This window comes from Oncorhynchus keta, chromosome 18 (assembly GCF_023373465.1).
Source record: "Oncorhynchus keta strain PuntledgeMale-10-30-2019 chromosome 18, Oket_V2, whole genome shotgun sequence".
Classification (NCBI taxonomy): Eukaryota; Metazoa; Chordata; class Actinopteri; order Salmoniformes; family Salmonidae; genus Oncorhynchus; species Oncorhynchus keta.
The window spans coordinates 32,038,840-32,064,110 of NC_068438.1; the positions used below are offsets into that span (position 1 = coordinate 32,038,840).

The following is a 25,271-nucleotide window of genomic DNA, read 5'->3' on the forward strand; positions in this document are numbered from 1 at the left end:
TCAGGCTGATCAAACGTAGCGCACTACTCCTGATCAGGCTGATCAAACGTAGCGCACTACTCCTGATCAGGCTGATCAAACGTAGCGCACTACTCCTGATCAGGCTGATCAAACGTAGCGCACTACTCCTGATCAGGCTGATCAAACGTAGCGCACTACTCCTGATCAGGCTGATCAAACGTAGCGCACTACTCCTGATCAGGCTGATCAAACGTAGCGCACTACTCCTGATCAGGCTGATCAAACGTAGCGCACTACTCCTGATCAGGCTGATCAAACGTAGCGCACTACTCCTGATCAGGCTGATCAAACGTAGCGCACTACTCCTGATCAGGCTGATCAAACGTAGCGCACTACTCCTGATCAGGCTGATCAAACGTAGCGCACTACTCCTGATCAGGCTGATCAAACGTAGCGCACTACTCCTGATCAGGCTGATCAAACGTAGCGCACTACTCCTGATCAGGCTGATCAAACGTAGCGCACTACTCCTGATCAGGCTGATCAAACGTAGCGCACTACTCCTGATCAGGCTGATCAAACGTAGCGCACTACTCCTGATCAGGCTGATCAAACGTAGCGCACTACTCCTGATCAGGCTGATCAAACGTAGCGCACTACTCCTGATCAGGCTGATCAAACGTAGCGCACTACTCCTGATCAGGCTGATCAAACGTAGCGCACTACTCCTGATCAGGCTGATCAAACGTAGCGCACTACTCCTGATCAGGCTGATCAAACGTAGCGCACTACTCCTGATCAGGCTGATCAAACGTAGCGCACTACTCCTGATCAGGCTGATCAAACGTAGCGCACTACTCCTGATCAGGCTGATCAAACGTAGCGCACTACTCCTGATCAGGCTGATCAAACGTAGCGCACTACTCCTGATCAGGCTGATCAAACGTAGCGCACTACTCCTGATCAGGCTGATCAAACGTGGCGCACTACTCCTGATCAGGCTGATCAAACGTAGCGCACTACTCCTGATCAGGCTGATCAAACGTAGCGCACTACTCCTGATCAGGCTGATCAAACGTAGCGCACTACTCCTGATCAGGCTGATCAAACGTAGCGCACTACTCCTGATCAGGCTGATCAAACGTGGCGCACTACTCCTGATCAGGCTGATCAAACGTAGCGCACTACTCCTGATCAGGCTGATCAAACGTAGCGCACTACTCCTGATCAGGCTGATCAAACGTAGCGCACTACTCCTGATCAGGCTGATCAAACGTAGCGCACTACTCCTGATCAGGCTGATCAAACGTAGCGCACTACTCCTGATCAGGCTGATCAAACGTAGCGCACTACTCCTGATCAGGCTGATCAAACGTAGCGCGCTACTCCTGATCAGGCTGATCAAACGTAGCGCGCTACTCCTGATCAGGCTGATCAAACGTAGCGCGCTACTCCTGATCAGGCTGATCAAACGTAGCGCACTACTCCTGATCAGGCTGATCAAACGTAGCGCACTACTCCTGATCAGGCTGATCAAACGTAGCGCACTATGTAGGGAATAGGGTGCCATTTGACGCAGACCCAGACAGAGACCTAATGGAAGCCTGGATCCAATGAAATCCACTGATAAATAAAGAGACTGCCAGTTGAGAGGGAGGTGTAGTGCAGCAGGGCACTAAAATATATCAGGGCTGCAGTGTCCCCAAACTCAGTGGAGTCAGAGTGGGTCTGACTGATGCCTCGGGTTGCCTGTTGCGGAGCAAGGCCGACACGCACCAACCCACACATGCATAAAACCTCACGCCACTCACACTGAAAACAGCCCCTCTGAGCATGAGCGAGTGTTTGCATATGCATGCATTCAAGGATGTTTGCCTGCCTGTGTGTTTTCCATCCTCTAACTCCCTGTGGCTAGGGGCTGGTGAGTCTCAGTTGAGCCTGCTATAGGGTCTAAATATAAATATCTAGATGTTCCGAGAGCCTTCCTGGGAATCTGTATAGATGTACAGTAACTACGTATGGTGTCTATATGCATCATCCCCAAACGCCCTGTTCCTCCAGGCACATATTCTAGAAGCACTACAGACCCACATACCCAATGAGAAGTCAGCATCATAGCCCAACACTTCTGCTACAGTCCAGTCTCAAGCCCACCCCCCTCCTTTCGTTAATCCTCCCTCTGTCCATCAACCATCACAGCAGTGAGCAATTTTTTTTAAAACAACAAAAAAACAGACAAATCCTAAAAAGAAACTCGGAACTCCTTCATAGGCTTCCTCCAGACCATCATCATTATCCTGAGTAGATGTCCAATGGGTCAGGGTTACATTTTTGGGGGTTGACTGTAGTGAATTGTAGCTGCCGTCAAGCAGTCAGTCGTTCGTTGTCCTGGTGAGTGTGTGGGGTCACTGGTACTGGAGGTAGTTCTTGAGGGTCTCTGGCAGAGGGAGGGTGTCTATCTGGTTGAGTCGGTCCCGCCCCAGAGCCAGCCTGGCCACTCGCCTGCACAGATCCATCAGGGGGAGGGGCTCCGCTGTGACAGACAGGAGAGAAGAGGACATTAAAAAAGGAATGTTCACACAGATTTAATAGATGCTATTTCAGAAGGAATGGCAATGAGTGCATTTAATATTGGTGTAGACTAAGCAATATGATATCATTCTCAGAAGGACTTTAAAGTGCATTTGTTTGTGTCAGAGATCTTCCCACACAGAGAAACTTTGATAATGAGAGTGCCCTTCACGGACGTCAACTTGACCGGTCCACCTGCCGTGACCATCTGTTTGTGCTGGACTTACAGAGCAGACACTCTCCTGAGCACTGTGTGAAGGTGATGCTTAGGAGCTCACCACACACAGTCTCCCTTACTAAAGTACACATACACAATCTGCTGAGTCACTGGCCACATGGCTTGGAATAGACAGAGTGGGTTGTGTCAAGGGGGACCCTAGGGAATCCTCTAAATGGACTGGTGCCCTTGTAGCTACGTGACCACTAGACAACACACAGCAAAATATATTAGACACACACTGACATTGGACTCTCCTGTATTATACACTAAGATGTTTCCATGGGAAGGATGTGATACAAAAGCAGGCTTGCTGGCAGGCTGGCTTTTGACATGATCTATTTCACCATATAATGAATGTTCTTAAAACTAACAAAGATCCAAAAGAAACGTGCAAAGTGATGTTTGACTCAACTTCCAAGAAACTACGGTAAAACATAGGCCTTAGACACGCGCAGACAAATACACACGCACTTCCAGATGTCGGCTTCCAGGATCCGGCCTGCCAATCTGACTCACTAACGGGCTAAACCAGGTCACATGGTCACAGCCTACACCTCAGAGGGATTGTGGGAGATGGATGGATGTAATCTCCTGTCTGCATGTTTCTTCTGTTTGTCTGACTCCATGGTTGTATGGGCGTAAGACAGTTGGGCACCACCTGGAGGATGTAAAATCTACAATTCCTGTTAGAGAGCCTGGATATATTAGGTGACCTCTGAACTCAGTAGTGAAAGGTAGCTCTCACCACCTGCACACACATGGTTCACACACTGGTGTGTCATTACCTAGGCTTACTAAAGGAAGACGATCATCTCATTGTAGCCGTGTGTCAGGAACACACACACAAACAAGGCAAGCCTATTAACATGTGAGAGCCATAGTTGAGTCAATTGAGAGGAACAGTAACATAGCATGTTATTCAGTGGAGATATGGGAATTGCATAGGAGGGATCATAATTATGATGCTGCTGCTGTTGCTTCCTGGAAACTGTCCAATCATCCAGCTGGTGCACCCTCTCCCTGCGTTGCCACCAGCGACAAGTGGTCCCATCAAACAGCGGGAATCTGAGCAGGAGTCTGTTAATGTCTGCTGTCAACAGTCTGGCTGAGCTATCAGACTCCACACTGCTCCGGTGAATGTAGGTGTGTGGGTGTGTTTGCAGGTTGAGGACTCGTATATGAGCATGGAGAAACCTGTATGGTGCTGATCTCTTGGGTATCATGATTAGCTTGAAATAGTCTTCACAAAGAAAGAGACAGAAAAGGGAGAGGTAGGGGAGAATAACAGCTACATGTTGGTCAGTATTCTATGCAGAAGCATGTCTGCCTTGGCTTGCTGAACTGCATGCCATGTGGGTTCATAAAAACCCATATTACACTTCAAAACATGTAATGAAAGCAAACAGGACAGGGTGATATTAAGTATTAATGGAAGCAAATTAGCTGGAAGTGGTTCAGTTAAAGGGACTAGAAAGTAATATCAAGAAAGCCACTTCTCTCATCTCCATCCCTCTCCTCCTATCCCGTTTATGTCCATCCATCGATCTTTCTCTCCCCTGACTCAGTCCCCCTCTCCCCCACTGCTCAGTTAATAATGGTGAGATACAGGTTTGTGTCAGTAAAGCAGATATGATGCTGTCTGGGTCTGTCTGATTCAGGCATAGTCCAGGGCTCTCGTTCTGGGACAATCAGGAGCATGCTCTAGGCCTGTATGTAGACATGCACTCAGGTGGAAACAGAGGTAGGGCACTGATGTTGGATGATTAGGCCTGGCTTTCAGTCGGCGTTCCAATTCATCACACATGTGTTCGATGGGGTTGAGGTCAGGGCTCTGTGCAGGCCAGTCAAGGTCTTCCACACAGATCTCAACAAACCATTTCTATATTTATTTTTTATTTATTTTTTTATTTCACCTTTATTTAACCAGGTAGGCTAGTTGAGAACAAGTTCTCATTTGCAACTGCGACCTGGCCAAGATAAAGCATAGCAGTGTGAACAGACAACACAGAGTTACACATAGAGTAAACAATTAGCAAGTCAATAACACAGTAGAAAAAAATGGGCAGTCTATATACAATGTGTGCAAAAGGCATGAGGAGGTAGGCGAATAATACAATTTTGCAGATTAACACTGGAGTGATAAATGATCAGATGGGCATGTACAGGTAGAGATATTGGTGTGCAAAAGAGCAGAAAAGTAAATAAATAAAAACAGTATAAAAACAGTATGGGAATGAGGTAGGTGAAAAAGGGTGAGCTATTTACCTATAGACTATGTACAGCTGCAGCGATCGGTTAGCTGCTCGGATAGCTGATGTTTGAAGTTGGAGAGGGAGATAAAAGTCTCCAACTTCAGCGATTTTTGCAATTCGTTCCAGTCACAGGCAGCAGAGTACTGGAACGAAAGGCGGCCAAATGAGGTGTTGGCTTTAGGGATGATCAGTGAGATACACCTGCTGGAGCGCGTGCTACGGATGGGTGTTGCCATCGTGACCAGTGAACTGAGATAAGGCGGAGCTTTACCTAGCATGGACTTGTAGATGACCTGGAGCCAGTGGGTCTGGCGACGAATATGTAGTGAGGGCCAGCCGACTAGAGCATACAAGTCGCAGTGGTCGGTGGTATAAGGTGCTTTAGTGACAAAACGGATGGCACTGTGATAGACTGCATCCAGTTTGCTGAGTAGAGTGTTGGAAGCCATTTTGTAGATGACATCGCCGAAGTCGAGGATCGGTAGGATAGTCAGTTTTACTAGGGTAAGCTTGGCAGCGTGAGTGAAGGAGGCTTTGTTGCGGAATAGAAAGCCGACTCTGGATTTGATTTTTGATTGGAGATGTTTGATGTGAGTCTGGAAGGAGAGTTTGCAGTCTAGCCAGACACCTAGGTACTTATAGATGTCCACATATTCAAGGTTGGAACCATCCAGGGTGGTGATGCTAGTCGGGCATGCGGGTGCAGGCAGCGATCGGTTGAAAAGCATGCATTTGGTTTTACTCGCGTTTAAGAGCAGTTGGAGGCCACGGAAGGAGTGCTGTATGGCATTGAAGCTCGTTTGGAGGTTGGATAGCACAGTGTCCAATGACGGGCCGAAAGTATATAGAATGGTGTCGTCTGCGTAGAGGTGGATCAGGGAATCGCCCGCAGCAAGAGCAACATCATTGATATATACAGAGAAAAGAGTCGGCCCGAGAATTGAACCCTGTGGCACCCCCATAGAGACTGCCAGAGGACCGGACAGCATGCCCTCTGATTTGACACACTGAACTCTGTCTGCAAAGTAATTGGTGAACCAGGCAAGGCAGTCATCCGAAAACCGAGGCTGTTGAGTCTGCCGATAAGAATTTGGTGATTGACAGAGTCGAAAGCCTTGGCGAGGTCGATGAAGACGGCTGCACAGTACTGTCTTTTATCGATGGCGGTTATGATATCATTTAGTACCTTGAGTGTGGCTGAGGTGCACCCGTGACCGGCTCGGAAACCAGATTGCACAGCGGAGAAGGTACGGTGGGATTCGAGATGGTCAGTGACCTGTTTGTTGACTTGGCTTTCGAAGACCTTAGATAGGCAGGGCAGGATGGATATAGGTCTATAGCAGTTTGGGTCCAGGGTGTCTCCCCTTTGAAGAGGGGGATAACTGCGGCAGCTTTCAATCCTTGGGGATCTCAGACGATATGAAAGAGAGGTTGAACAGGCTGGTAATAGGGGTTGCGACAATGGCGGCAGATAGTTTCAGAAATAGCGGGTCCAGATTGTCAAGCCCAGCTGATTTGTACGGGTCCAGGTTTTGCAGCTCTTTCAGAACATCTGCTATCTGGATTTGGGTAAAGGAGAACCTGGAGAGGCTTGGGTGAGGAACTACGGGGGGGGCGGAGCTGTTGGCCGAGGTTGGAGTAGCCAGGCGGAAGGCATGGCCAGCCGTTGAGAAGTGCTTATTGAAGTTTTCGATAATCATGGATTTATCGGTGGAGACCGTGTTTCCTAGCCTCAGTGCAGTGGGCAGCTGGGAGGAGGTGCTCTTGTTCTCCATGGACTTCACAGTGTCCCAGAACTTTTTGGAGTTGGAGCTACAGGATGCAAACTTCTGCCTGAAGAAGCTGGCCTTAGCTTTCCTGACTGACTGCATGTATTGGTTCCTGACTTCCCTGAACAGTTGCATATCACGGGAGCTATTCGATGCTATTGCAGTCCGCCACAGGATGTTTTTGTGCTGGTCGAGGGCAGTCAGGTCTGGAGTGAACCAAGGGCTGTATCTGTTCTTGGTTCTGCATTTTTTGAACGGAGCATGCTTATCTAAAATGGTGAGGAAGTTACTTTTAAAGAATGACCAGGCATCCTCAACTGACGGGATGAGGTCAATGTCCTTCCAGGATACACGGCCAGGTCGATTAGAAAGGCCTGCTCACAGAAGTGTTTTAGGGAGCGTTTGACAGTGATGAGGGGTGGTCGTTTGACTGCGGCTCCGTGGCGGATACAGGCGATGAGGCAGTGATCGCTGAGATCCTGGTTGAAGACAGCGGAGGTATATTTGGGGCCAGTTGGTCAGGATGACGTCTATGAGGGTGCCCTTGTTTACAGAGTTAGGGTTGTACCTGGTGGGTTCCTTGATGATTTGAGTGAGATTGAGGGCATCTCGCTTAGATTGTAGGACTGCCGGGGTGTTAAGCATATCCCAGTTTAGGTCACCTAACAGAACAAACTCTGAAGCTAGATGGGGGGCGATCAAATTCACAAATGGTGTCCAGGGCACAGCTGGGAGCTGACGGGGGTCGGTAGCAGGCGGCAACAGTGAGAGACTTGTTTCTGGAGAGAGTAATTTTCAAAATTAGTAGTTCAAACTGTTTGGGTATGGACCTGGAAAGTATGACATTACTTTGCAGGCTATCTCTGCAGTAGACTGCGACTCCGCCCCTTTGGCAGTTCTATCTTGACGGAAGATGTTATAGTTGGGTATGGAAATCTCTGAATTTTTGGTGGCCTTCCTGAGCCAGGATTCAGACACGGCAAGGACATCAGGGTTAGCAGAGTGTGCTAAAGCAGTGAGTAAAACAAACTTAGGGAGGAGGCTTCTGATGTTGACATGCATAAAACCAAGACTTTTTCGATCAGAAGTCAACAAATGAGGGTACCTGGGGGCATGCAGGGCCTGGGTTTACCTCCACATCACCCGCGGAACAGAGAAGGAGTAGTATGAGGGTGCGGCTAAAGGCTATCAAAACTGGTCGCCTAGAGCGTTGGGGGCAGAGGATAAGAGGAGCAGGTTTCTGGGCATGGTAGAATATATTCAGGGCATAATGCGCAGACAGGGGTATGGTGGGGTGCGGGTACAGTGGAGGTAAGCCCAGGCACTGGGTGATGATGAGAGAGGTTGTATCTCTGGACATGCTGGTTGTAATGGGTGAGGTCACCGCATGTGTGGGGGTGGGACAAAGGAGGTAACAGGGGTATGCAGAGTGGATCTAGGGGCTCCATTGTGAACTAAAACAATGATAACTAACCTGAACAACAGTATACAAGGCATATTGACATTTGGGAGAGACATACAGCGAGGCATACAGTAATCACAGGTGTTGAATTGGGAAAGCTAGCTAAAAACAGTAGGCGAGGCTAATCAGCTAGCACAACAAACAGCAGGTAAAATGGCGTTGACTAGGCAACTGGGCCGACAGATAAACAAACAAGCAGAATGGGGTACCGTGATTAATGGACAGTCCAGCGTGCGTCAGCTATGTAGCCAAGAGATCAGTGTCCAGGGGGCAGCGGTGGATGGGCAGGGAAGCTGGGCTGGCGAGTGTTATCCAGGTTTTTTAAAAAAAACTAACAATGACTAAATAGCTTGTAGCTAGTTAGCTGGTTAGCGTCTGGAGGTTCTTGAGTGTGTCATAAAAATAAATAAAAATTAAAAGTGATAGCGAATCCGTATCACAGTGGGTGAGGCAGGTTTCCGGAAGGTATAAACAAATAAAAATCAAAGAGAGATGGAAAGTAAATGGGTTCAGAAGTGTTTGGGATGAGGTGAGTCAGATGGTTAGCAGGCCTGTGCTAACAAGCTAACAGTTCGTAGGCCCGGGCTAGACAAGCTAGCCGTTAGCAGGCCGAATAGCAAGTAGGGAGATAGCGAGGGCTAGAGAGCTAACCTTTGGGGGACGTCGCGATGGGGTGAGTCTGTTTATTCCTCTTCTTGCGGTGACATCGACAGACCGGTCGTGGGCCCGGGTAATTGTAGCCCAGGAGTATGCTACAGGAGCTCTAGTACGCTGGGTGAGCTGGAGACACAGCGTTTCAGAAAGCTCGCGGGCCTTGGCCAGCAGATGGATCTTTGGCGATGTCGCAACGAAAAAGCCTGTTGAAACCACCTCGGACGATTATGTCGGCGGACCAGTCGTGATGGATCGGCGGCGCTCCGTGTCGGCAGTAAAGGGTCCAGGCCAATTAGCAAAAGAGGTATCGTTGGGCCTCTTCGGCTAGTCGGGAGGTGGGCTTAGCTCAAGGCTAACTGTAGCTTGTTTTGGGCCAGAGACGTTGGCCAGGAGTAGCCACTGGAATTGCAGCTAGCTAGTTGCGATGATCCGGTGTAAAGGTTCAGAGCTTGCGGTAGGAATCCGGAGATGTGGTAGAGAAAGAGCAGTCTGATATGCTCTGGGTTGATGTCGCGCTGGTGTTCTAGTTAGCTTAGAAGACCGCTAGCAATGGCTAACTGAGTACGAGCTAGTAGCTAGTTAGCTGGCTAGCTTCTGATGGTGGTTCCGGTTCTAAAGTAAAGTATAGAAAAGGCGGATCCGTACCACATTGGGTGATGCGGGTTGCAGGAGAGTATATTCAGCTCTAGTTTGAAAGTGAGATTAAAATATGTACGAAATATATACAGAAAAAAAACAAAGAAAACTATATTTACACTAGACAGGACGGGACAAGACAAAACATACCTCCGACTGCTACGCCATCTTGGAACACTCTATATGGACCTCGCTTTGTGCACGGGGGCATTGTCATGCTAAAACAGGAAAGGGCCTTCCCCTAACTGTTACCAAAGTTGGAAGGACAGAATCATCTAGAATGTCATTGTATGCTGTAGCGTTAAGATTTCCCTTCACTGGAACTAAGGGGCCTAGCCCAGACCATGAAAAACGGCCCCAGATGATTATTCCAAACTTTAAAGTTGGCACTACGCATTGGGGTACGTAGCAATCCCCTGGCATCCGCCAAACCCAGATTTACCCGTCAAACTGCCAGATGGTGAAGCATGATTCATCACTCCAGAGAACGCGTTTCCACTGCTCCATAGTCCAATGGCGGCAAGCTTTACACCACTCCAGCCGACACTTGGTGATCTTAGGCTTGTGTGCAGCTGCTCGGCCATGGAAACCCATTTCCCGAAGCTCCCGACGAACAGTTATTGTTGTTGCTCAGACATTTCCGATTCAAAATAACAGCACAGTTGATCAGGGAAGCTTTAACAGGCCAGAAATTTGACAAACTGACTTGTTGGAAAGGTGGCATCCTATGACGGTGCCACGTTGAAAGTCACTGAGCTCTTCAGTAAGGCCATTCTACTGCCAATGTTTGACCTTGGTGATTGCATGCCTGTGTGCTCGATTTTATACACCAGTCAGCAACAGGTGTGTCTGAACTACCCGAATCTGCTAATTTGAAGGGGTGTCCACACACGTATCTTGATCCTGCTGTCCCAATTTCTTCTCGCACTCTCCCCATCTTTGTTTCGGATCAATCTCTCCCGCCATCTCTCATTTCCTCTCAGACTCACAGTCTTTGCGTGCAACCAGGAGAGATGCCAATTGCTGTCAGGATATTCAGTATGGACTTGTTGATTCCAGACTCAGAGCTTATCTAATCAATATGGAGAACTGTGCCAGTGGAGATGGATAACATCTCAAACTGTGCACCAGTTCCAATGACCACCTCATGAGTGGGAGTGGGAGCGTGTGTGTGTCAGATGTAAAAATATATAAGACTGACTTATTATGGCAAGTAGTGTGTGTGTGTCACACAAATGTATAAAATGACCATCTTGTGACAAGACGTGTGTGACGTCAATGCATAAAATGAGCAGCTCATCCTGCGTGATTGATTTTTCCAGTAAGTAAGCATGGGAAAGAACATACAACAGTGACCAATCCCCAAGAGCACATCACAGGGAGAGTGAGTGAGAGCGCGCATCAGACAGACAGGACAGACAGAACATCACAGAGGGAGAGAGAGAACGAACACATCACAGGGAGAGAGAGAAAGGACATCACAAGGAGAGTGTGAGAAATAACGAATGGAAACAGCAGTGAGGAAGAGAGAGAGCAAGAGAAAGGGCAAGCCTCAGCCTCTCTCAAATTGGAAATGTCAGCGTCCAAATTGAATCGCTGACTTCAGGTGAATCCAATTGTTCACTGAACTAACGGACACCAGTCGTCCGTTGGCGCTTTATTACCAGACAGAACCAAATGTCCCAGCCACTGATCCCCAGACAGAAGCAAATGATCCAGTCCATTTAGAAGGATTACTTACCCTTACTTACCCTATCCTAGGTATTCCTGCATAAGAGGGAGGCTTGCAATACCCGGTGCTGGCACATGTGCAGATCAAACACACCACTGGAACGCTGATTAAGCGGTTTACGTGTCCTAATCATTCTAAAGATCGCAAAATAAAATGTGTGTTTAAAATCGCTGTATGCTTACCTCGATTTTGACATTAAACCAATTCAGATAAGCAGAGTAAGGTGTTTGTGACTATTACCATACTTGGCCTGCTGACATAATCAGTTTAATGTCGAATTATTAGTGTTCATGTAAACGTACTCACTGTCTGTGAATCTATTCTCCACACTACCAGGAGACTTACAGCAGAGTTTCATGGCTCCAAACAAGAGGAGCCTCCATTCACAACCAAGATGATCCAGTCCCAGCCAACACACCATCCCCAGCCTAAATCTCCCTTCCCCAAGCCAGCACTTGCTGTAACGTCTCCTCTCCCCATTCAGCTAAACGGTTTCTACGGCAACTCCCCTACATGATTAGAAGTGTAAATATTGAAGCAGGGATTTGAGGGGAAACGAATGGGAGTGAGTGAGAAAGAGATATCGGGGGAGAGAGTGAGTGAGAGAAAGAGCCAGCATGAAATGGTGTGCATTTGTAACAGAGGTTTTGCAAAGTGCTCACCTCTTGTTATTTATTCTCTTGTTAAGCTCTGAATGAGTTTGGCTGCTGGTAGCCTCCCTATGGCTGTAGTGTTGTGAAGAACAGTGCAATTAGAATATAGCTAGCAGGACAGCCTGATCCCCCCTCTCCTATTGTTTTCTATTTACAGGCTTTATGGAGCAACAGAAACACTAAAGAAATCAATAAAGCTTCTATCAGTGTGAAAGTCGTGTGGAGAAGAAACTATGTGTTCGCTGAGAAAGACAGGATCAGAGAATTGCATTAACTGTGTTAAGGGACAATTTGAGAAAGTGATGGAAAAGTGGAGGGACATCTCTTCACATGATTTTATTGCAAAAGAAAGAGAGGACTCCTTTACCACAGTGCATCTAAAACAGAAACATGGAGAAGCTACCTTGGGGAATACAAGCCAATGCCTGGCATCTCAGTGTATGCATACTCATAAACTGTCTGCATGTTCCTGTGCGTGTGCCCCATTTCCAAAGCATAATTAAGAAATAAGGCCAGAGGGGGTGTGGTAAGGGCTGTTCTCAGACACCCCTGATGTGCCTTATTACTATTATAAACTGATTACTAAGATAAATAGAATTCATGCATCAGACCAGTGGTTTATTGTCTCGCTGTTTCAGCCATAATAGCATCCAGTACCCAAACTACCCAATTTATAATATACCATGCTTTCCTCTGGAGCATTACTACAGAACAAATAAATACTATTAACATCAGTGTAGAGAGAAGATGACAAACACAAGATTCCTACATAATGAGGCTACAGAGTTGTGACAAAGCAAGGACGTGGGGTGGACAGAGTTATGCTTCAGAAGCTGCTTCCATTAGCTTCTCTTACATTATAAAACTTCATTCCCTTAACTTTCCTCTATCTTCATTTAGTTTGGGAAAACACAGCAGAGGGGAGAAAGAGCTGGAGAAATAGAGGGATATTGTGAGGGAAATTGAGAAAAAGGGTAGAGAGAAATAGAAGGGGGGAGAGTGAGACAACCCCATGCCCTAAAATAAACCAACACTAAAACCCCTCCCTTGTCCTCTTGAAAGTAAACCAGTTGATGAAGAATAGGGCTTGTGTTCTAATGGGCTATAGAATAATGCATTAATGTCACACGTTCCACACAAACAGCCCAGTGTGTTGGTCTGTGAGATAGAGACAAGAAAACCATGCAACAGAGGGTGACTGTATGGGGCACAACACACACACACACACACACACACACACACACACACACACACACACACACACACACACACACTCCTTCGCAAGGCGAGACATTGAGCTCTGCGCCACACTGGGAATGGCTCCAGAATTACTCCACTCCTGGCTCTCTTCCCTGAACTCACACAAACACCTGGCTTGCGGCCATAAAAATTAGTAGTTCATGTCTGACCGTCTAAGGGGGGTTGACTGAGGAGAGAGCTTATGGGTAAGCTTACTATGGGTAAAGACATCTTTTTATAGATCAGAGCCAAGAAACGCACACCAGCAGGCCCTCGCCCACTTTCTCTCCACAGTAGCAGAGGCAGTAACTGCACACAGAGCTGTATACAGTCAACCCAGGCAGTCTGAAGTATAAAACACTATCAGCTAGTCTCGCTGTAATGACATGCCACTGCTTAGTGTACGGGAGGCTATAGATTGACAGAGACCAGTGGCCAACTCTAGCTCCTGCTCCAACACAGCTGATGCAGCTTATCTAGGTCCTGATGAGCAGCTGATTGGTAGAATCTCAGTATCCAGTAGGTCTGCAGGAGGAAGGTATAAGCCATCACTGGTATACAGCATCTCCATGCTCAGGCTGTCACTACTACAGTATTATTCAGACAGAGTCTCTGGGACTAACCTAGTGAGGAAACGGTCACTTACTGTCTGTCAACACATAGCCTTCATCGTCTCCAGTCCATTATGTCCAAAACCCACGACTGACTGACAGACGCACAGATGATTACATCCAAATGTCTTTCTCCTTCAACCTTTTTCAGTAGTTGTCTCCAGTGGTTAGCGTCAGGGAGGACTGTTCTGGACTGATGTGCAGTGTGCTTCTCTGACACCTTCCCGAGTGTCGTAGCTTCACCCAGGTGGGTGCTACACATCGGTAGTGGAGGGGTTCTACCCATGGAGTCTGGCTTCAGAGAGTACTACTGAGAAGCGCTGCATCAGCGACAGCAAGGACGCCCTGATGAACGGCTCTGGATCAATCTGAAACCCCCTGGATGTGACCTCCCTCCATTTCATCTCTGAACTGCCTCTACTCTAGCCTTCCTCCTGGCACAGACTATGCAAGCCATTAACTAACTACCCTGCCTGCCATGACAGTCCATCTACTGTTTTACAAAATTGCATTATTTTGTTTTGTTGTTGCTTAATTAAAGTGCTATGAAATTGTAATAAAAAGCACTAGAAGTTTAATTTATAATTATTAACCTTAACCACTTCATCTCACTCCCTCCCTTTCCCCCATTCTCTTTTTTCCTCCAGCTCTGTCCCTCCATCTTTCCATCCCTCCCACTGGTCATATTCATGTGCTCTGCGCATGTCAATTCATCAGAAATCTCCCCTGGGCGAGAGGCTGCCTCAGCACTTCTAAAATAAGCCCCAGCTCCAAACACAATATAATTGTGCTGTTCAACATTTCCTACAGACGCCTCCCTCGTCCCGCCTGCCTCCCCTCATCAACACAGTAAACAATGAAAAGCGAGCGCTCCAACTTGGTTTTATATTCAGAGATGGGGAGAGTATGGGTGTATGAGTCACTGGGTTTTGACATTGTGCTTTGTTTTCTAAACAAGAGCCAGAGAGAAAGGAAAGTGAACGCCCTCAAGGCATTGACTTGCTGATATTATAGTTGCTTTGAGCTACAGTATTAGAGAATACATAGCCTTGTCAGAGTATGCTATGCTGACTGAGGTATGCAAAACCACAGCACAGACTACAGCAAACTCCACAATATAATGTAGACAGAACAAAACAGAAGGCAAAACAGCCAGAGAGAGAGGTTTCCCACTGTCAAGGCATAAGGACATTGACTTACGATCCAGTCCATTGACGTAGCGGATGGAGACCTCACAGTGTCCCCACACGGCGCTGACGATGGGGTACAGCCTCTTGCCCTTTAACCCTCTGAAGGCCACGCCCAGGTACTGGCCGTCCACCATGAAGCTGAGTGAGCCCTCGTCCATGTCCAGCACCACCAGCAGGGCATCTGGCAGAACAAACGACTCGTCTGCCTCCAGGAAACACGGGTATGTTGGTGCCGAGGTGGAGGCCGGCCGGTTTTTACTGTCATGGTAGAGTCTGTTCCGGCCCAAGTCCCAGCCCCACGACTCACAGTCCGAACCCACCAGGGCTGTGTAACCCACAGAGTGTAGAAGAGCGTCAGCCGTGCCCACCCCTACGACAGCGTGTGTTCCTCGTTGTCTCACCGGCCAGTGGATCCTCCAGACATGAAGCCCCCGTGTGTAACCCACCTGGCCGCGGATGCAGTCGGTGCTCTGGGCCACCGGGTGGCGGTGGAAGGTCAGCTTGTCATCCTCCTTGACAAAGACGTTGAGCGAGCGGTCTTCGGAGTTCCAGGCGTGGTGGAGCTGCAGGTCAGAGGTCGCAGGGGGCATGTCCAGAAGCAGGTCCAAACGAGGAGGCCGGCAGAAGTCTGGACCCCGCAGCTCACGGCGGACCGGCCGGTATGAAGGCTCACCCCGTGCGTCCACTGACTTGATGCTGCCTGAGATCTTCTGACCCATCGCTGCAGGTGGGGGTGGAGGGAGAGGGGGGTGGAGCGAGGGTAGTATGGGGCTTCCCGCCGTTACCTCATGGACGCTGTGGCCAGAAGAGCAGTCGTCCCAGGCTGAGAGACGCTCACAGAGACACTCAGTCCACTGTCAGAGGAAACTCGCAACTAGAGGAGAGACAAAGAGGAAAACATTACTTGACTTTATCATGACATATTCTCACTTTCCCAAACTCATGTTACACACAGCAGCTGTGCGAAGACAAAAAACATTTTTAAAGCCCTTTTCCTCACATATTGAAAATGTAACTCTCAAACAGACAGGCTAATGCAGCTCCAAAAGGCTTCCTTCATCCAAATTAAAAACACAACGCATCAGAAGAGTAGAGGAAGACACGGAAGAAAGGTGTACCAGTCTGAAACAGCCTCCGGTTGCCCTGTGGTTCCTACCAGCCCTCTGGAAGGAGAGGGAACATCTGAGCAGCCTCAAAAATCAAATCAAATGTTATTTGTCACATACACATGGTTAGCAGATGTTAATGCGAGTGTAGCGAAATGCTTGTGCTTCTAGTTCCGACAATGCAGTAATAACCAACAAGTAATCTAACTAACAACTCCAAAACTACTGTCTTATACACAGTGTAAGGGGATAAAGAATATGTACATAAGGATATATGAATGAGTGATGGTACAGAGCAGCATAGGCAAGATACAGTAGATGGTATCGAGTACAGTATATACATATGAGATGAGTATGTAAACAAAGTGGCATAGTTAAAGTGGCTAGTGATACATGTATTACATAAGGATGCAGTCGATGATATAGAGTACAGTATATACGTATGCATATGAGATGAATAATGTAGGTTAAGTAACATTATATAAGGTAGCATTGTTTAAAGTGGCTAGTGATATATTTACATCATTAGGTAGTCTGCCTCCGGTGATGCGTTGTGCAGACCTCACTACCCTCTGGAGAGCCTTACGGTTGAGGGCGGAGCAGTTGCCGTACCAGGCGGTGATACAGCCCGCCAGGATGCTCTCGATTGTGTATCTGTAGAAGTTTGTGAGTGCTTTTGGTGACAAGCCAAATTTCTTCAGCCTCCTGAGGTTGAAGTGGCGCTGCTGCGCCTTCTTCACGATGCTGTCTGTGTGAGTGGACCAATTCAGTTTGTCTGTGATGTGTATGCCGAGGAATCTTAAAACTTGCTACCCTCTCCACTACTGTTCCATCGATGTGGATAGGGGGGTGTACCCTCTGCTGTTTCCTGAAGTCCACAATCATCTCCTTAGTTTTGTTGACGTTGAGTGTGAGGTTATTTTCCTGACACCACACTCCGAGGGCCCTCACCTCCTCCCTGTAGGCCGTCTCGTCGTTGTTGGTAATCAAGCCTACCACTGTTGTGTCGTCCGCAAACTTGATGATTGAGTTGGAGGCGTGCGTGGCCACGCAGTCGTGGGTGAACAGGGAGTACAGGAGAGGGCTCAGAACGCACCCTTGTGGGGCCCCAGTGTTGAGGATCCGCGGGGAGATGTTGTTGCCTACCCTCACCACCTGGGGGCGGCCCGTCAGGAAGTCCAGTACCCAGTTGCACAGGGCGGGGTCGAGACCCAGGGTCTCGAGCTTGATGACGAGCTTGGAGGGTACTATGGTGTTGAATGCCGAGCTGTAGTCGATGAACAGCATTCTCACAAATATACCTATTTGGGCGGTAAGCAAATTGGAGTGGGTCTAGGGTGTCAGGTAGGGTGGAGGTGATATGGTCCTTGACTAGTCTCTCAAAGCACTTCATGATGACGGAAGTGAGTGCTACGGGCGGTAGTCGTTTAGCTCAGTTACCTTAGCTTTCTTGGGAACAGGAACAATGGTGGCCCTCTTGAAGCATGTGGGAACAGCAGACTGGTATAGGGATTGATTGAATATGTCCGTAAACACACCGGCCAGCTGGTCTGCGCATGCTCTGAGGGCGCGGCTGGGGATGCCGTCTGGGCCTGCAGCCTTGCGAAGGTTAACACGTTTAAATGTCTTACTCACCTCGGCTGCAGTGAAGGAGAGACCGCATGTTTTCGTTGCAGGCCGTGTCAGTGGCACTGTATTGTCCTCAAAGCGGGCAAAAAAGTTATTTAGTCTGCCTGGGAGCAAGACATCCTGGTCCGTGACTGGGCTGGATTTCTTCTTGTAGTCCATGATTGACTGTAGACCCGTGCGAGATTCTACTTTGTCTCTGTACTGACGCTTAGCTTGTTTGATAGCCTTGCGGAGGGAATAGCTGCACTGTTTGTATTCGGTCATGTAACCAGACACCTTGCCCTGATTAAAAGCAGTGGTTTGCGCTTTCAGTTTCACGCGAATGCTGCCATCAATCCACGGTTTCTGATTAGGGAATGTTTTAATCGTTGCTATGGGAACGACATCTTCAACGCACGTTCTAATGAACTTGCACACCGAATCAGCGTATTCGTCAATATTGTTATCTGACGCAATACGAAACATATCCCAGTCCACGTGATGGAAACAGTCTTGGAGTGTGGAGTCAGCTTGGTCGGACCAGCGTTGGACAGACCTCAGCGTGGGAACCTCTTGTTTTAGTTTCTGTCTGTAGGCAGGGATCAACAAAATGGGCACCAGACATGAACGTTCAAACTACACACCAAACAAGAGGAGACTGCCCCACCACTCCAGACACGTAGTCACTCAACCACACACTTACCAGATACTGAACAGAGAAGACCAAACACTGTATAACAAAACTCACCATGACAAACGTGGGGTCACTCACATGCATACAATGAAAAGGCCTTTGTGTGTTCTTAGAAATGAAGGATATTCTAGATGGAATACTAACATTCCTCTGGGGGGAGACTAAACAAGACCAAATAGATTTGGCAAATCATTCCACAAAGATGTCAAAACAGTCAGTTACCGTGCCACAGATTTTACATAACTATCTCTGGCACATTCACCCTGCCACTACATTTCCCAAAAACCCACCGACTTCCATCTGTTTCCACCTGTTCCAAAATGTCCCGTTTCAAATACTCCCTCCCTGTTTGAGGAAAGAGACCCACTCCACTTATAGAGAACAGAGAGAGAGAGAGAGAACACTTAACTGGCAACATGCAACTCCCTGAGAGAGCTGAGCTGCTGCTGGGACACAATGGCAGGAAGCGGTCACATTCAACCCAAACACCAGGGGGAGACAGAGGAGGCGGGGCAGAGGAGGCGGGGCAGAGGAGGCGAGGCAGAGGAGGCGAGGCAGAGGAGGCGGGGCAGAGGAGGCGGGGCAGAGGAGGCGGGGCAGAGGAGGCGGGGCAGAGGAGGCGGGGCAGAGGAGGCGGGGCAGAGGAGGCGGGGCAGAGGAGGCGGGGCAGAGGAGGCGAGGCAGAGGAGGCGAGGCAGAGGAGGCGAGGCAGAGGAGGCGAGGCAGAGGAGGCGAGGCAGAGGAGGCGGGGCAGAGGAGGCGGGGCAGAGGAGGCGAGGCAGAGGAGGCGAGGCAGAGGAGGCGAGGCAGAGGAGGCGAGGCAGAGGAGGCGAGGCAGGTCCAGAATTTAATAACCACATAACAAACACTGAAACTACTGTCTGTGCGAAGCAATACACATGTGCCAGTGTGTTTCAAACCTCATTTGCATTGCAGTCTCCCTCTATACAAATTAAAGCTACGTCTTCCATTTACATTAGATTTGTATACATTGTGAAATTGTTAGACAATACTTGTTAGATATTACTGCACTGTTGGCACCAGAAACACAAGCATTTCGCCACATCCGCAATAACATCTGCTAAACACGTGTATGTGACCAATAATATGTGATTTGATTACATATTAATTCATTTATAAGTTTATAAATGACTCATGGTGCCATTTGTGCTGGAATGAAGGGTCCTATTTACCACAAGGCATAACGCAATGAGGCCCACTGAGACTCACTGATCACACTGTTGTATGACATGCAGACACTTGCTGACGGAGATAGTGCTAAAGACGGGTTAAGTGGCTTGTCTTGTCTGAGGGAAGCTACTCTTCATCTTATGACCCCTGAGGGGAGAAACATCAAGGCAGACAATTAGATGACAAACATTGAATGGAAAAGGAGTGACATTCTCTCCTGCTGATCTCAACTTCATTACCAAGATGTCTGCAGTCACATGTCAATAGCATTAGCAACGCGCGTGCACAACACTTCTGAGCCTATGTGCTGCTGGTGTGTGTCGGTCTCTCCATCCTGTGAATGAAGTAATGTCTCTCTGTATGCGTGTTGTGAGTGTTCTCTTGACCCATGTGGCCAGTGTGTGAAGGCACACACACCAAACCATCTGGTGTTTTATACTAATCTGGGCCTCTGTCCTCTTCAATATAGTTTGAGCTGTGGAGGATAGGAGATGGGTGCAAGGGAGGAGATGGGTGTGAGAGTGTACCCACTACAACAAATGTAAATCTGCCGCTCATTTGCCGATCGTTCAACATTAGTTTTAGGGACCACCCACCGGTGGGCGTCTGACTGCCAATATTTTCGTGTGATTCTACATGTAGAAATCTGTTTATAAATTACGGCTGGCACTTTGAACAGAGGTGCTAAGTCTGCAAGATGACGCCGGAGAACAAGGCTGACGTTTTACGTATTCCTAATGAATTGTGTTTTTTTGCGTTGCTTCTAACATATTTTGTAACTTATTTTGTACATAATGTTGCTGCTACCGTCTCTTAAGACCGAAAATAACTTCTGGACATCCAAACTGCAATTATTCACCACGGACTGGCAGAGTCCGACGAGCACCACAACGTCAATGATATACTGCTTTCCTGGGAACAGGCCCAGATCCCGTCATTTGCATGAGGAGGAGGAGAAAAGGGGGCCAGAGGGCGGGCTGCCTTCTGAGAATTCGTAGGCGATTGAATAAACCCCACGCAAACGTGCAATCTTTGGAAAATAAAATCGATGACCTACGCGGAAGATTAAACTACCAACGGGACATTCCAAATGAATAACTTATACTTCACGGGGTCCTGGCTGAACGAAGACAATATCAACATACAGATGGCTAGTTATACGCTGTATCGGCAGGACAGAACAGAGGCGTCTGGTAAGACAAAGGGCAGAATACTATGTATTTTTGTAAATAACAGCTGGTGCACGATATCTAAGAAAGTCTCAAAGTTTTGCTCACCTAAGGTAGAGTTTTTAATGATAAGCTGTAGACCACACTATCTACCTAGAGAGTTTTCATCTGCATTTTTCGTAACTGTCTACATACCACCACAGACTGATGCTGGCACTTCGACCGCACTGAATGAGCTGTATTCCACTATAAGCCAACAAGAAAACGCTCACCCAGAGGCGGCGCTCTTAGTAGCCGAGGACTTTAATACAGGGAAACATAAATCCATCTTACCAAATTTCTATCAGCATGTTAAGATGTGCAACTAAAGAGAAACATTTGTAAAAAAAATAAAAAAATTAAATTAAATCACTGGACCACCTTTACTCCACACATAGAGACGCATACAACGCATACAGCTCCCTCATCCCCTATTTGGCAAATCTGACCATAAATCTATCCTGATTCCGACATACAGGCAAGAAATTAAAAGCAGGAAGCACCAGTGACTTTATCAATAAGAAAAGTGGTCAGATGAAAAGCGACAGGTCTGTTTTGCTAGTACAGGCTGGAATATGTCCCAGTATTTCTTTGATGTCATTGAAGAGTACACCACATCAGTGTTTGGCTTCATCAATAAGTGCATCGATGACGTCATCCCCAGTGACCGTACGTACATACCCCAACCAGAAGCCATGGATTACAGGCAACACCTGCGTGAGTGGGACTATAACCTGGAAGCCAATGAGAAATCTTGCTATGCCCTCTGATGAACCATCAAACGGGCAAAGCATCAATACAGGACTAAGATCGAATTGTACTACACCGGCTCTGGCGCTCGTCGGACGTGGAAGGGCTTGCAAACCATTACAGACTACAAAAGGGAAGCACAGGCGAGAACTGCCCAGTGACACGAGCCTATCAGACGAGCTAAACTACTTCTATGTTCGCTTCGAGGCAAGTAACACTGAAACATGCATGAGAGCACCAGCTGTTCCAGAAGATTGTGTGATCACGTTCTCTGCAACCGATATGAGTAAGACCTGTAAACAGGTCAACATTCACAAGGCCAGACTGATTACCAGGATGTGTACTGTGAGCATGCGCTGACCAACTGGCAAGCATCTTCACTGACATTTTAAACCTCTCCCTGTCCAAGTCTATAACACCAACATGTTTTAAGGAGACCGCCATAGTCCCTGTGCCCAAGAACACTAAGGTAACCTGCCTGAATGACTACTGACCCGTAGCACTCACGTCTGTAGCCATGAAGTGCTTTGAAAGACTGGTCATGGCTCACGTCACCATTATTCCAGAAACCTTAGGCCCACTCCAATTTACATACCGCCCTAACAGATCATGCAATCTCTATTGTACTCCACACTGCCCTTTCCCACCTAGACAAATGGAACCCCTCAATGAGAATGCTATTCATTGGCCTTAGCTCAGCGGTCAACAATATAGTGCCGTCAAAGCTCATCAATAAGCTAAGGACTCTGGGGCTAAACGCCTCCCTCTGCAACTGGATCCTGGACATCCCAACAGGCCGCCCCCAGGTGATAAGGGTAGGTAACAACACATCTGCCACGCTGATCCTCCCAGGGATCCTCACAGGGGCCACTCAGGGGTGCGTGCTCAGTCCCCTCCTGTACTCCCTGTTCACTCACCGACAACGACGAGACTGGCTGCATGGTGCCAGGATAACAACCTCTCCCTCAACATGATCAAGACAAAGGAGATGATTGTGGACTACAGGAAAAAGAGGACCAAGCACACCACCATTCTCATCGACGTGGCTGTAGTGGAGCTGGTTGAGAGCTTCAAGTTCCTTGGTGTCCACATCACCAACAAACTAACTAACATGGTCCAGGCACACCAAGACAGTTGTGAAGCGAGCACAACAAAACCCATTCCCCCTCAGGAGACTGAAAGGATATGGCATAGGTCCTCAGATCCTCAAAAAGGTTCTACAGCTGCACTATCGAGAGCATCCTGACTGGATGCATCAATGCCTGGAATGGCAACTGCTCGGCCTCCGACCGCAAGGCACTACAGAGTGTAGTGCGTATGGCCCAGTACATCACCAGGGCCAAGCTTCCTGCCATCCAAGACCTCTATACCAGGCAGTGTCAGAGGAAGGACCTAAAAATTGTCAAAGACTCCAGCCACCCTAGTCATAGACTGTTACCGTATGGCAAGCGGTACCGGAGTGCCACGTCTAGGTCCAAGAGGCTTCTAAACAGCTTCCACCCCCAAGACATAAGACTCCTGAACATCTAATCAAATGGCTACCCAGACTATTTGCATTGTACCCCCCTCCTTTAACACAGCTGCTACTCGTATCATCTATGCATAGTCACTTTAATAACTCTACTTACATGTACATATTACCTCAACAGGTGCCCCCGCACATTGACTCTGTACCGGTACCCCCCGTCTATAGTCTCTCTATTGTTATTTTACTGCTGCTCTTTAATTACTCGTTACTTTTATTTCAACTGCATTGTTGGTTAGGTGCTCGTAAGTAAGCATTTCACTGTAAAGTCTACACCTGTTGTATTTGTCGCATGTGACTAATAACATTTGATTTAATTTGAAGTGTCCATACCTTAAATGGAGGAAATCTGGAGTGATGAACAGAGGCGAGAGGGAGATTACAGGAAGGGGGAAGAGATAGGTACAGGAGGCAGGGATGATGAGCAAAGTAGAGAAATCAGAGGAATATGAACATCACTAGTTATTCTGGTACACCTCTCCTCTGTTAGTATAGGTGAGAAGAGCTGGCTGGCGTTGGCAGTGTCGTTGTTAGCATAGCAAATACAGAGACTGGCAGGACAATACAAGGCCACACAGAGACTCATACATGCCTTGCAGGCGCATTATAGCAGACAAGATCAAACGAGTGACAGCAGCTATGAACCGACACATGCAGACATGCAGTTTTCCACATGCACACCATCTGAGTTATAGAGCTAATAAATAGCAGATTATCTGATTCTAAGTGGATTTAAAACCGTGCATGTCTTTGCTAGCAACCCTTTGTTCCCATACATCCTATCATATCTGTCCCCTTCGCACGCCTTTCTCTCAGCCACGTGCTATCCCTTGGCGCCAAGATTGTTTGTTGTGCCTCCCTCCCTCCCCTGTTCCTCCCCTCCATCTCATGTGCTTTGTGGAGCAGCAGATAACTGTCACACAGTCCTAACTCAAGAGTAAATGGTTTCCCATTGTATTGTGTTGTTGTCTGTGTCGTGGGCCATTGGCTGGCCGGGGATCAATACAACGCCACTGGAGAAAAACCTCTAGAAATGACTATTGAGCAGAGGGGAAAACACCTGTGATATGTGGGCGGATTGGAAGATGAGGGGTTACACTTATTAATGTGAGATTCTGAGGATAACTCCAATGTCACACAAAAGGTGGGCAGAGTTTGAGCTATTTTAGTGATCCAGTCCATCTGAGCCAGGACTAGCGGACACACACCGAGGTGTGAACGAACTGCGTTAGTGATAGGGTGAGCACATCACTAGTCGTGCACACTCGACCTAACACAAATATTACTTGCTCTGACAGGAACTTAAAAATACAACACTGAGGGATTTACTGTGAGACTGAATAATACTCCACTACCATAGGGCAAGTACGACAACAAACCATAAGATACTGTTACAGTGTGAGAGCCAAGGTGAAATCCAATACTTCAAGACGGAGCATAACATCCTGATAATGAGTGTGCTTTACTGCTTACTGTTAAAAAAGCAGCGCACGTCATCTCACAGGACAGAGAAGACAGTACTCCTACTCTCCAGACTTGTAACCCCAAACCTACAGGAAATGGCTTCTCTTGCTCTCTGTGTGCCAAACAGCTGTGGAATGCTAGAGTACCACACAGCTCCCTTCATTTTATATTTCCCATACTGAGTCCCTATAACATGCTAGCACAACCTTGCTTGAACACAACTGTGCCACACACAGAGCTAGAGACAAAGCGAGACAGAGAAAGACAAGGAGAGCGAGTGAGGGAGAGCAAGCGCCAACATGGAGAAAGAAACAGAATGAGAGAAACTTCTTACCATGCGATATCCAAGGTCAAGCTGGTGTCAGCAATTAGATTTCTCACGACTCAAGGCAATGTGTACGCAAACACTAGAGGAGAGGAAATCCTAAAAGCCTTGTCCAACTGTGGCCAGAATAGTGGATTGAGAGAGAAATACAGAAAGCGAGAAATAGAATAGAAATGTCAGTAAGTGACACCACAACAGGAAAACAGTCTTGCCTCAGTCAGTTCCCAGCTACGACAGGAAAACAGCCACAGCAAGGGGAAAGGGGGGGAATGAGCGAGGGAGGTGGCTAAGCATAAGGCCACAGAATGTCTTTCCCAAATATTAGAAAACACCCCAGTCTCTCTTTCGCTCTGTGCTTCAAGTGGAGCAATGGAACAAAGCAAAAGAGCAGGAAAGAGAACAAAGAGACTGGTAAACAGTCCCTCACTGACTAAGTGACTGATGCAATAG

At 47.8% G+C, this 25,271-nt stretch overlaps 1 protein-coding gene across 5 annotated transcripts in view; it reads right to left on the reverse strand.

Annotated features, from left to right (window-relative positions):
- Nucleotides 1-1,393: 1,393 nt before the first annotated feature.
- Nucleotides 1,394-25,271, reverse strand: part of LOC118374952 (SPRY domain-containing SOCS box protein 4-like) — an 81,786-nt gene continuing 57,908 nt past the window's right edge. For 3 of the 5 annotated variants that reach the window (XM_052467910.1, XM_052467908.1, XM_035761452.2), the window contains exons 2-3: nucleotides 14,961-15,824; nucleotides 1,394-2,494 (exon numbers count right to left, since the gene is read on the reverse strand). In XM_052467910.1, the coding sequence (XP_052323870.1) occupies nucleotides 2,367-2,494; nucleotides 14,961-15,669 (837 nt within the window). In that variant the 5' untranslated portion in view covers nucleotides 15,670-15,824 and the 3' untranslated portion in view covers nucleotides 1,394-2,366. Of the gene's footprint in view, nucleotides 2,495-14,960; nucleotides 15,825-16,068; nucleotides 16,090-24,830; nucleotides 25,062-25,271 lie in introns of those variants that run through there. The other 2 variants (XM_035761453.2, XM_052467909.1) reach the window with 2 other exon arrangements.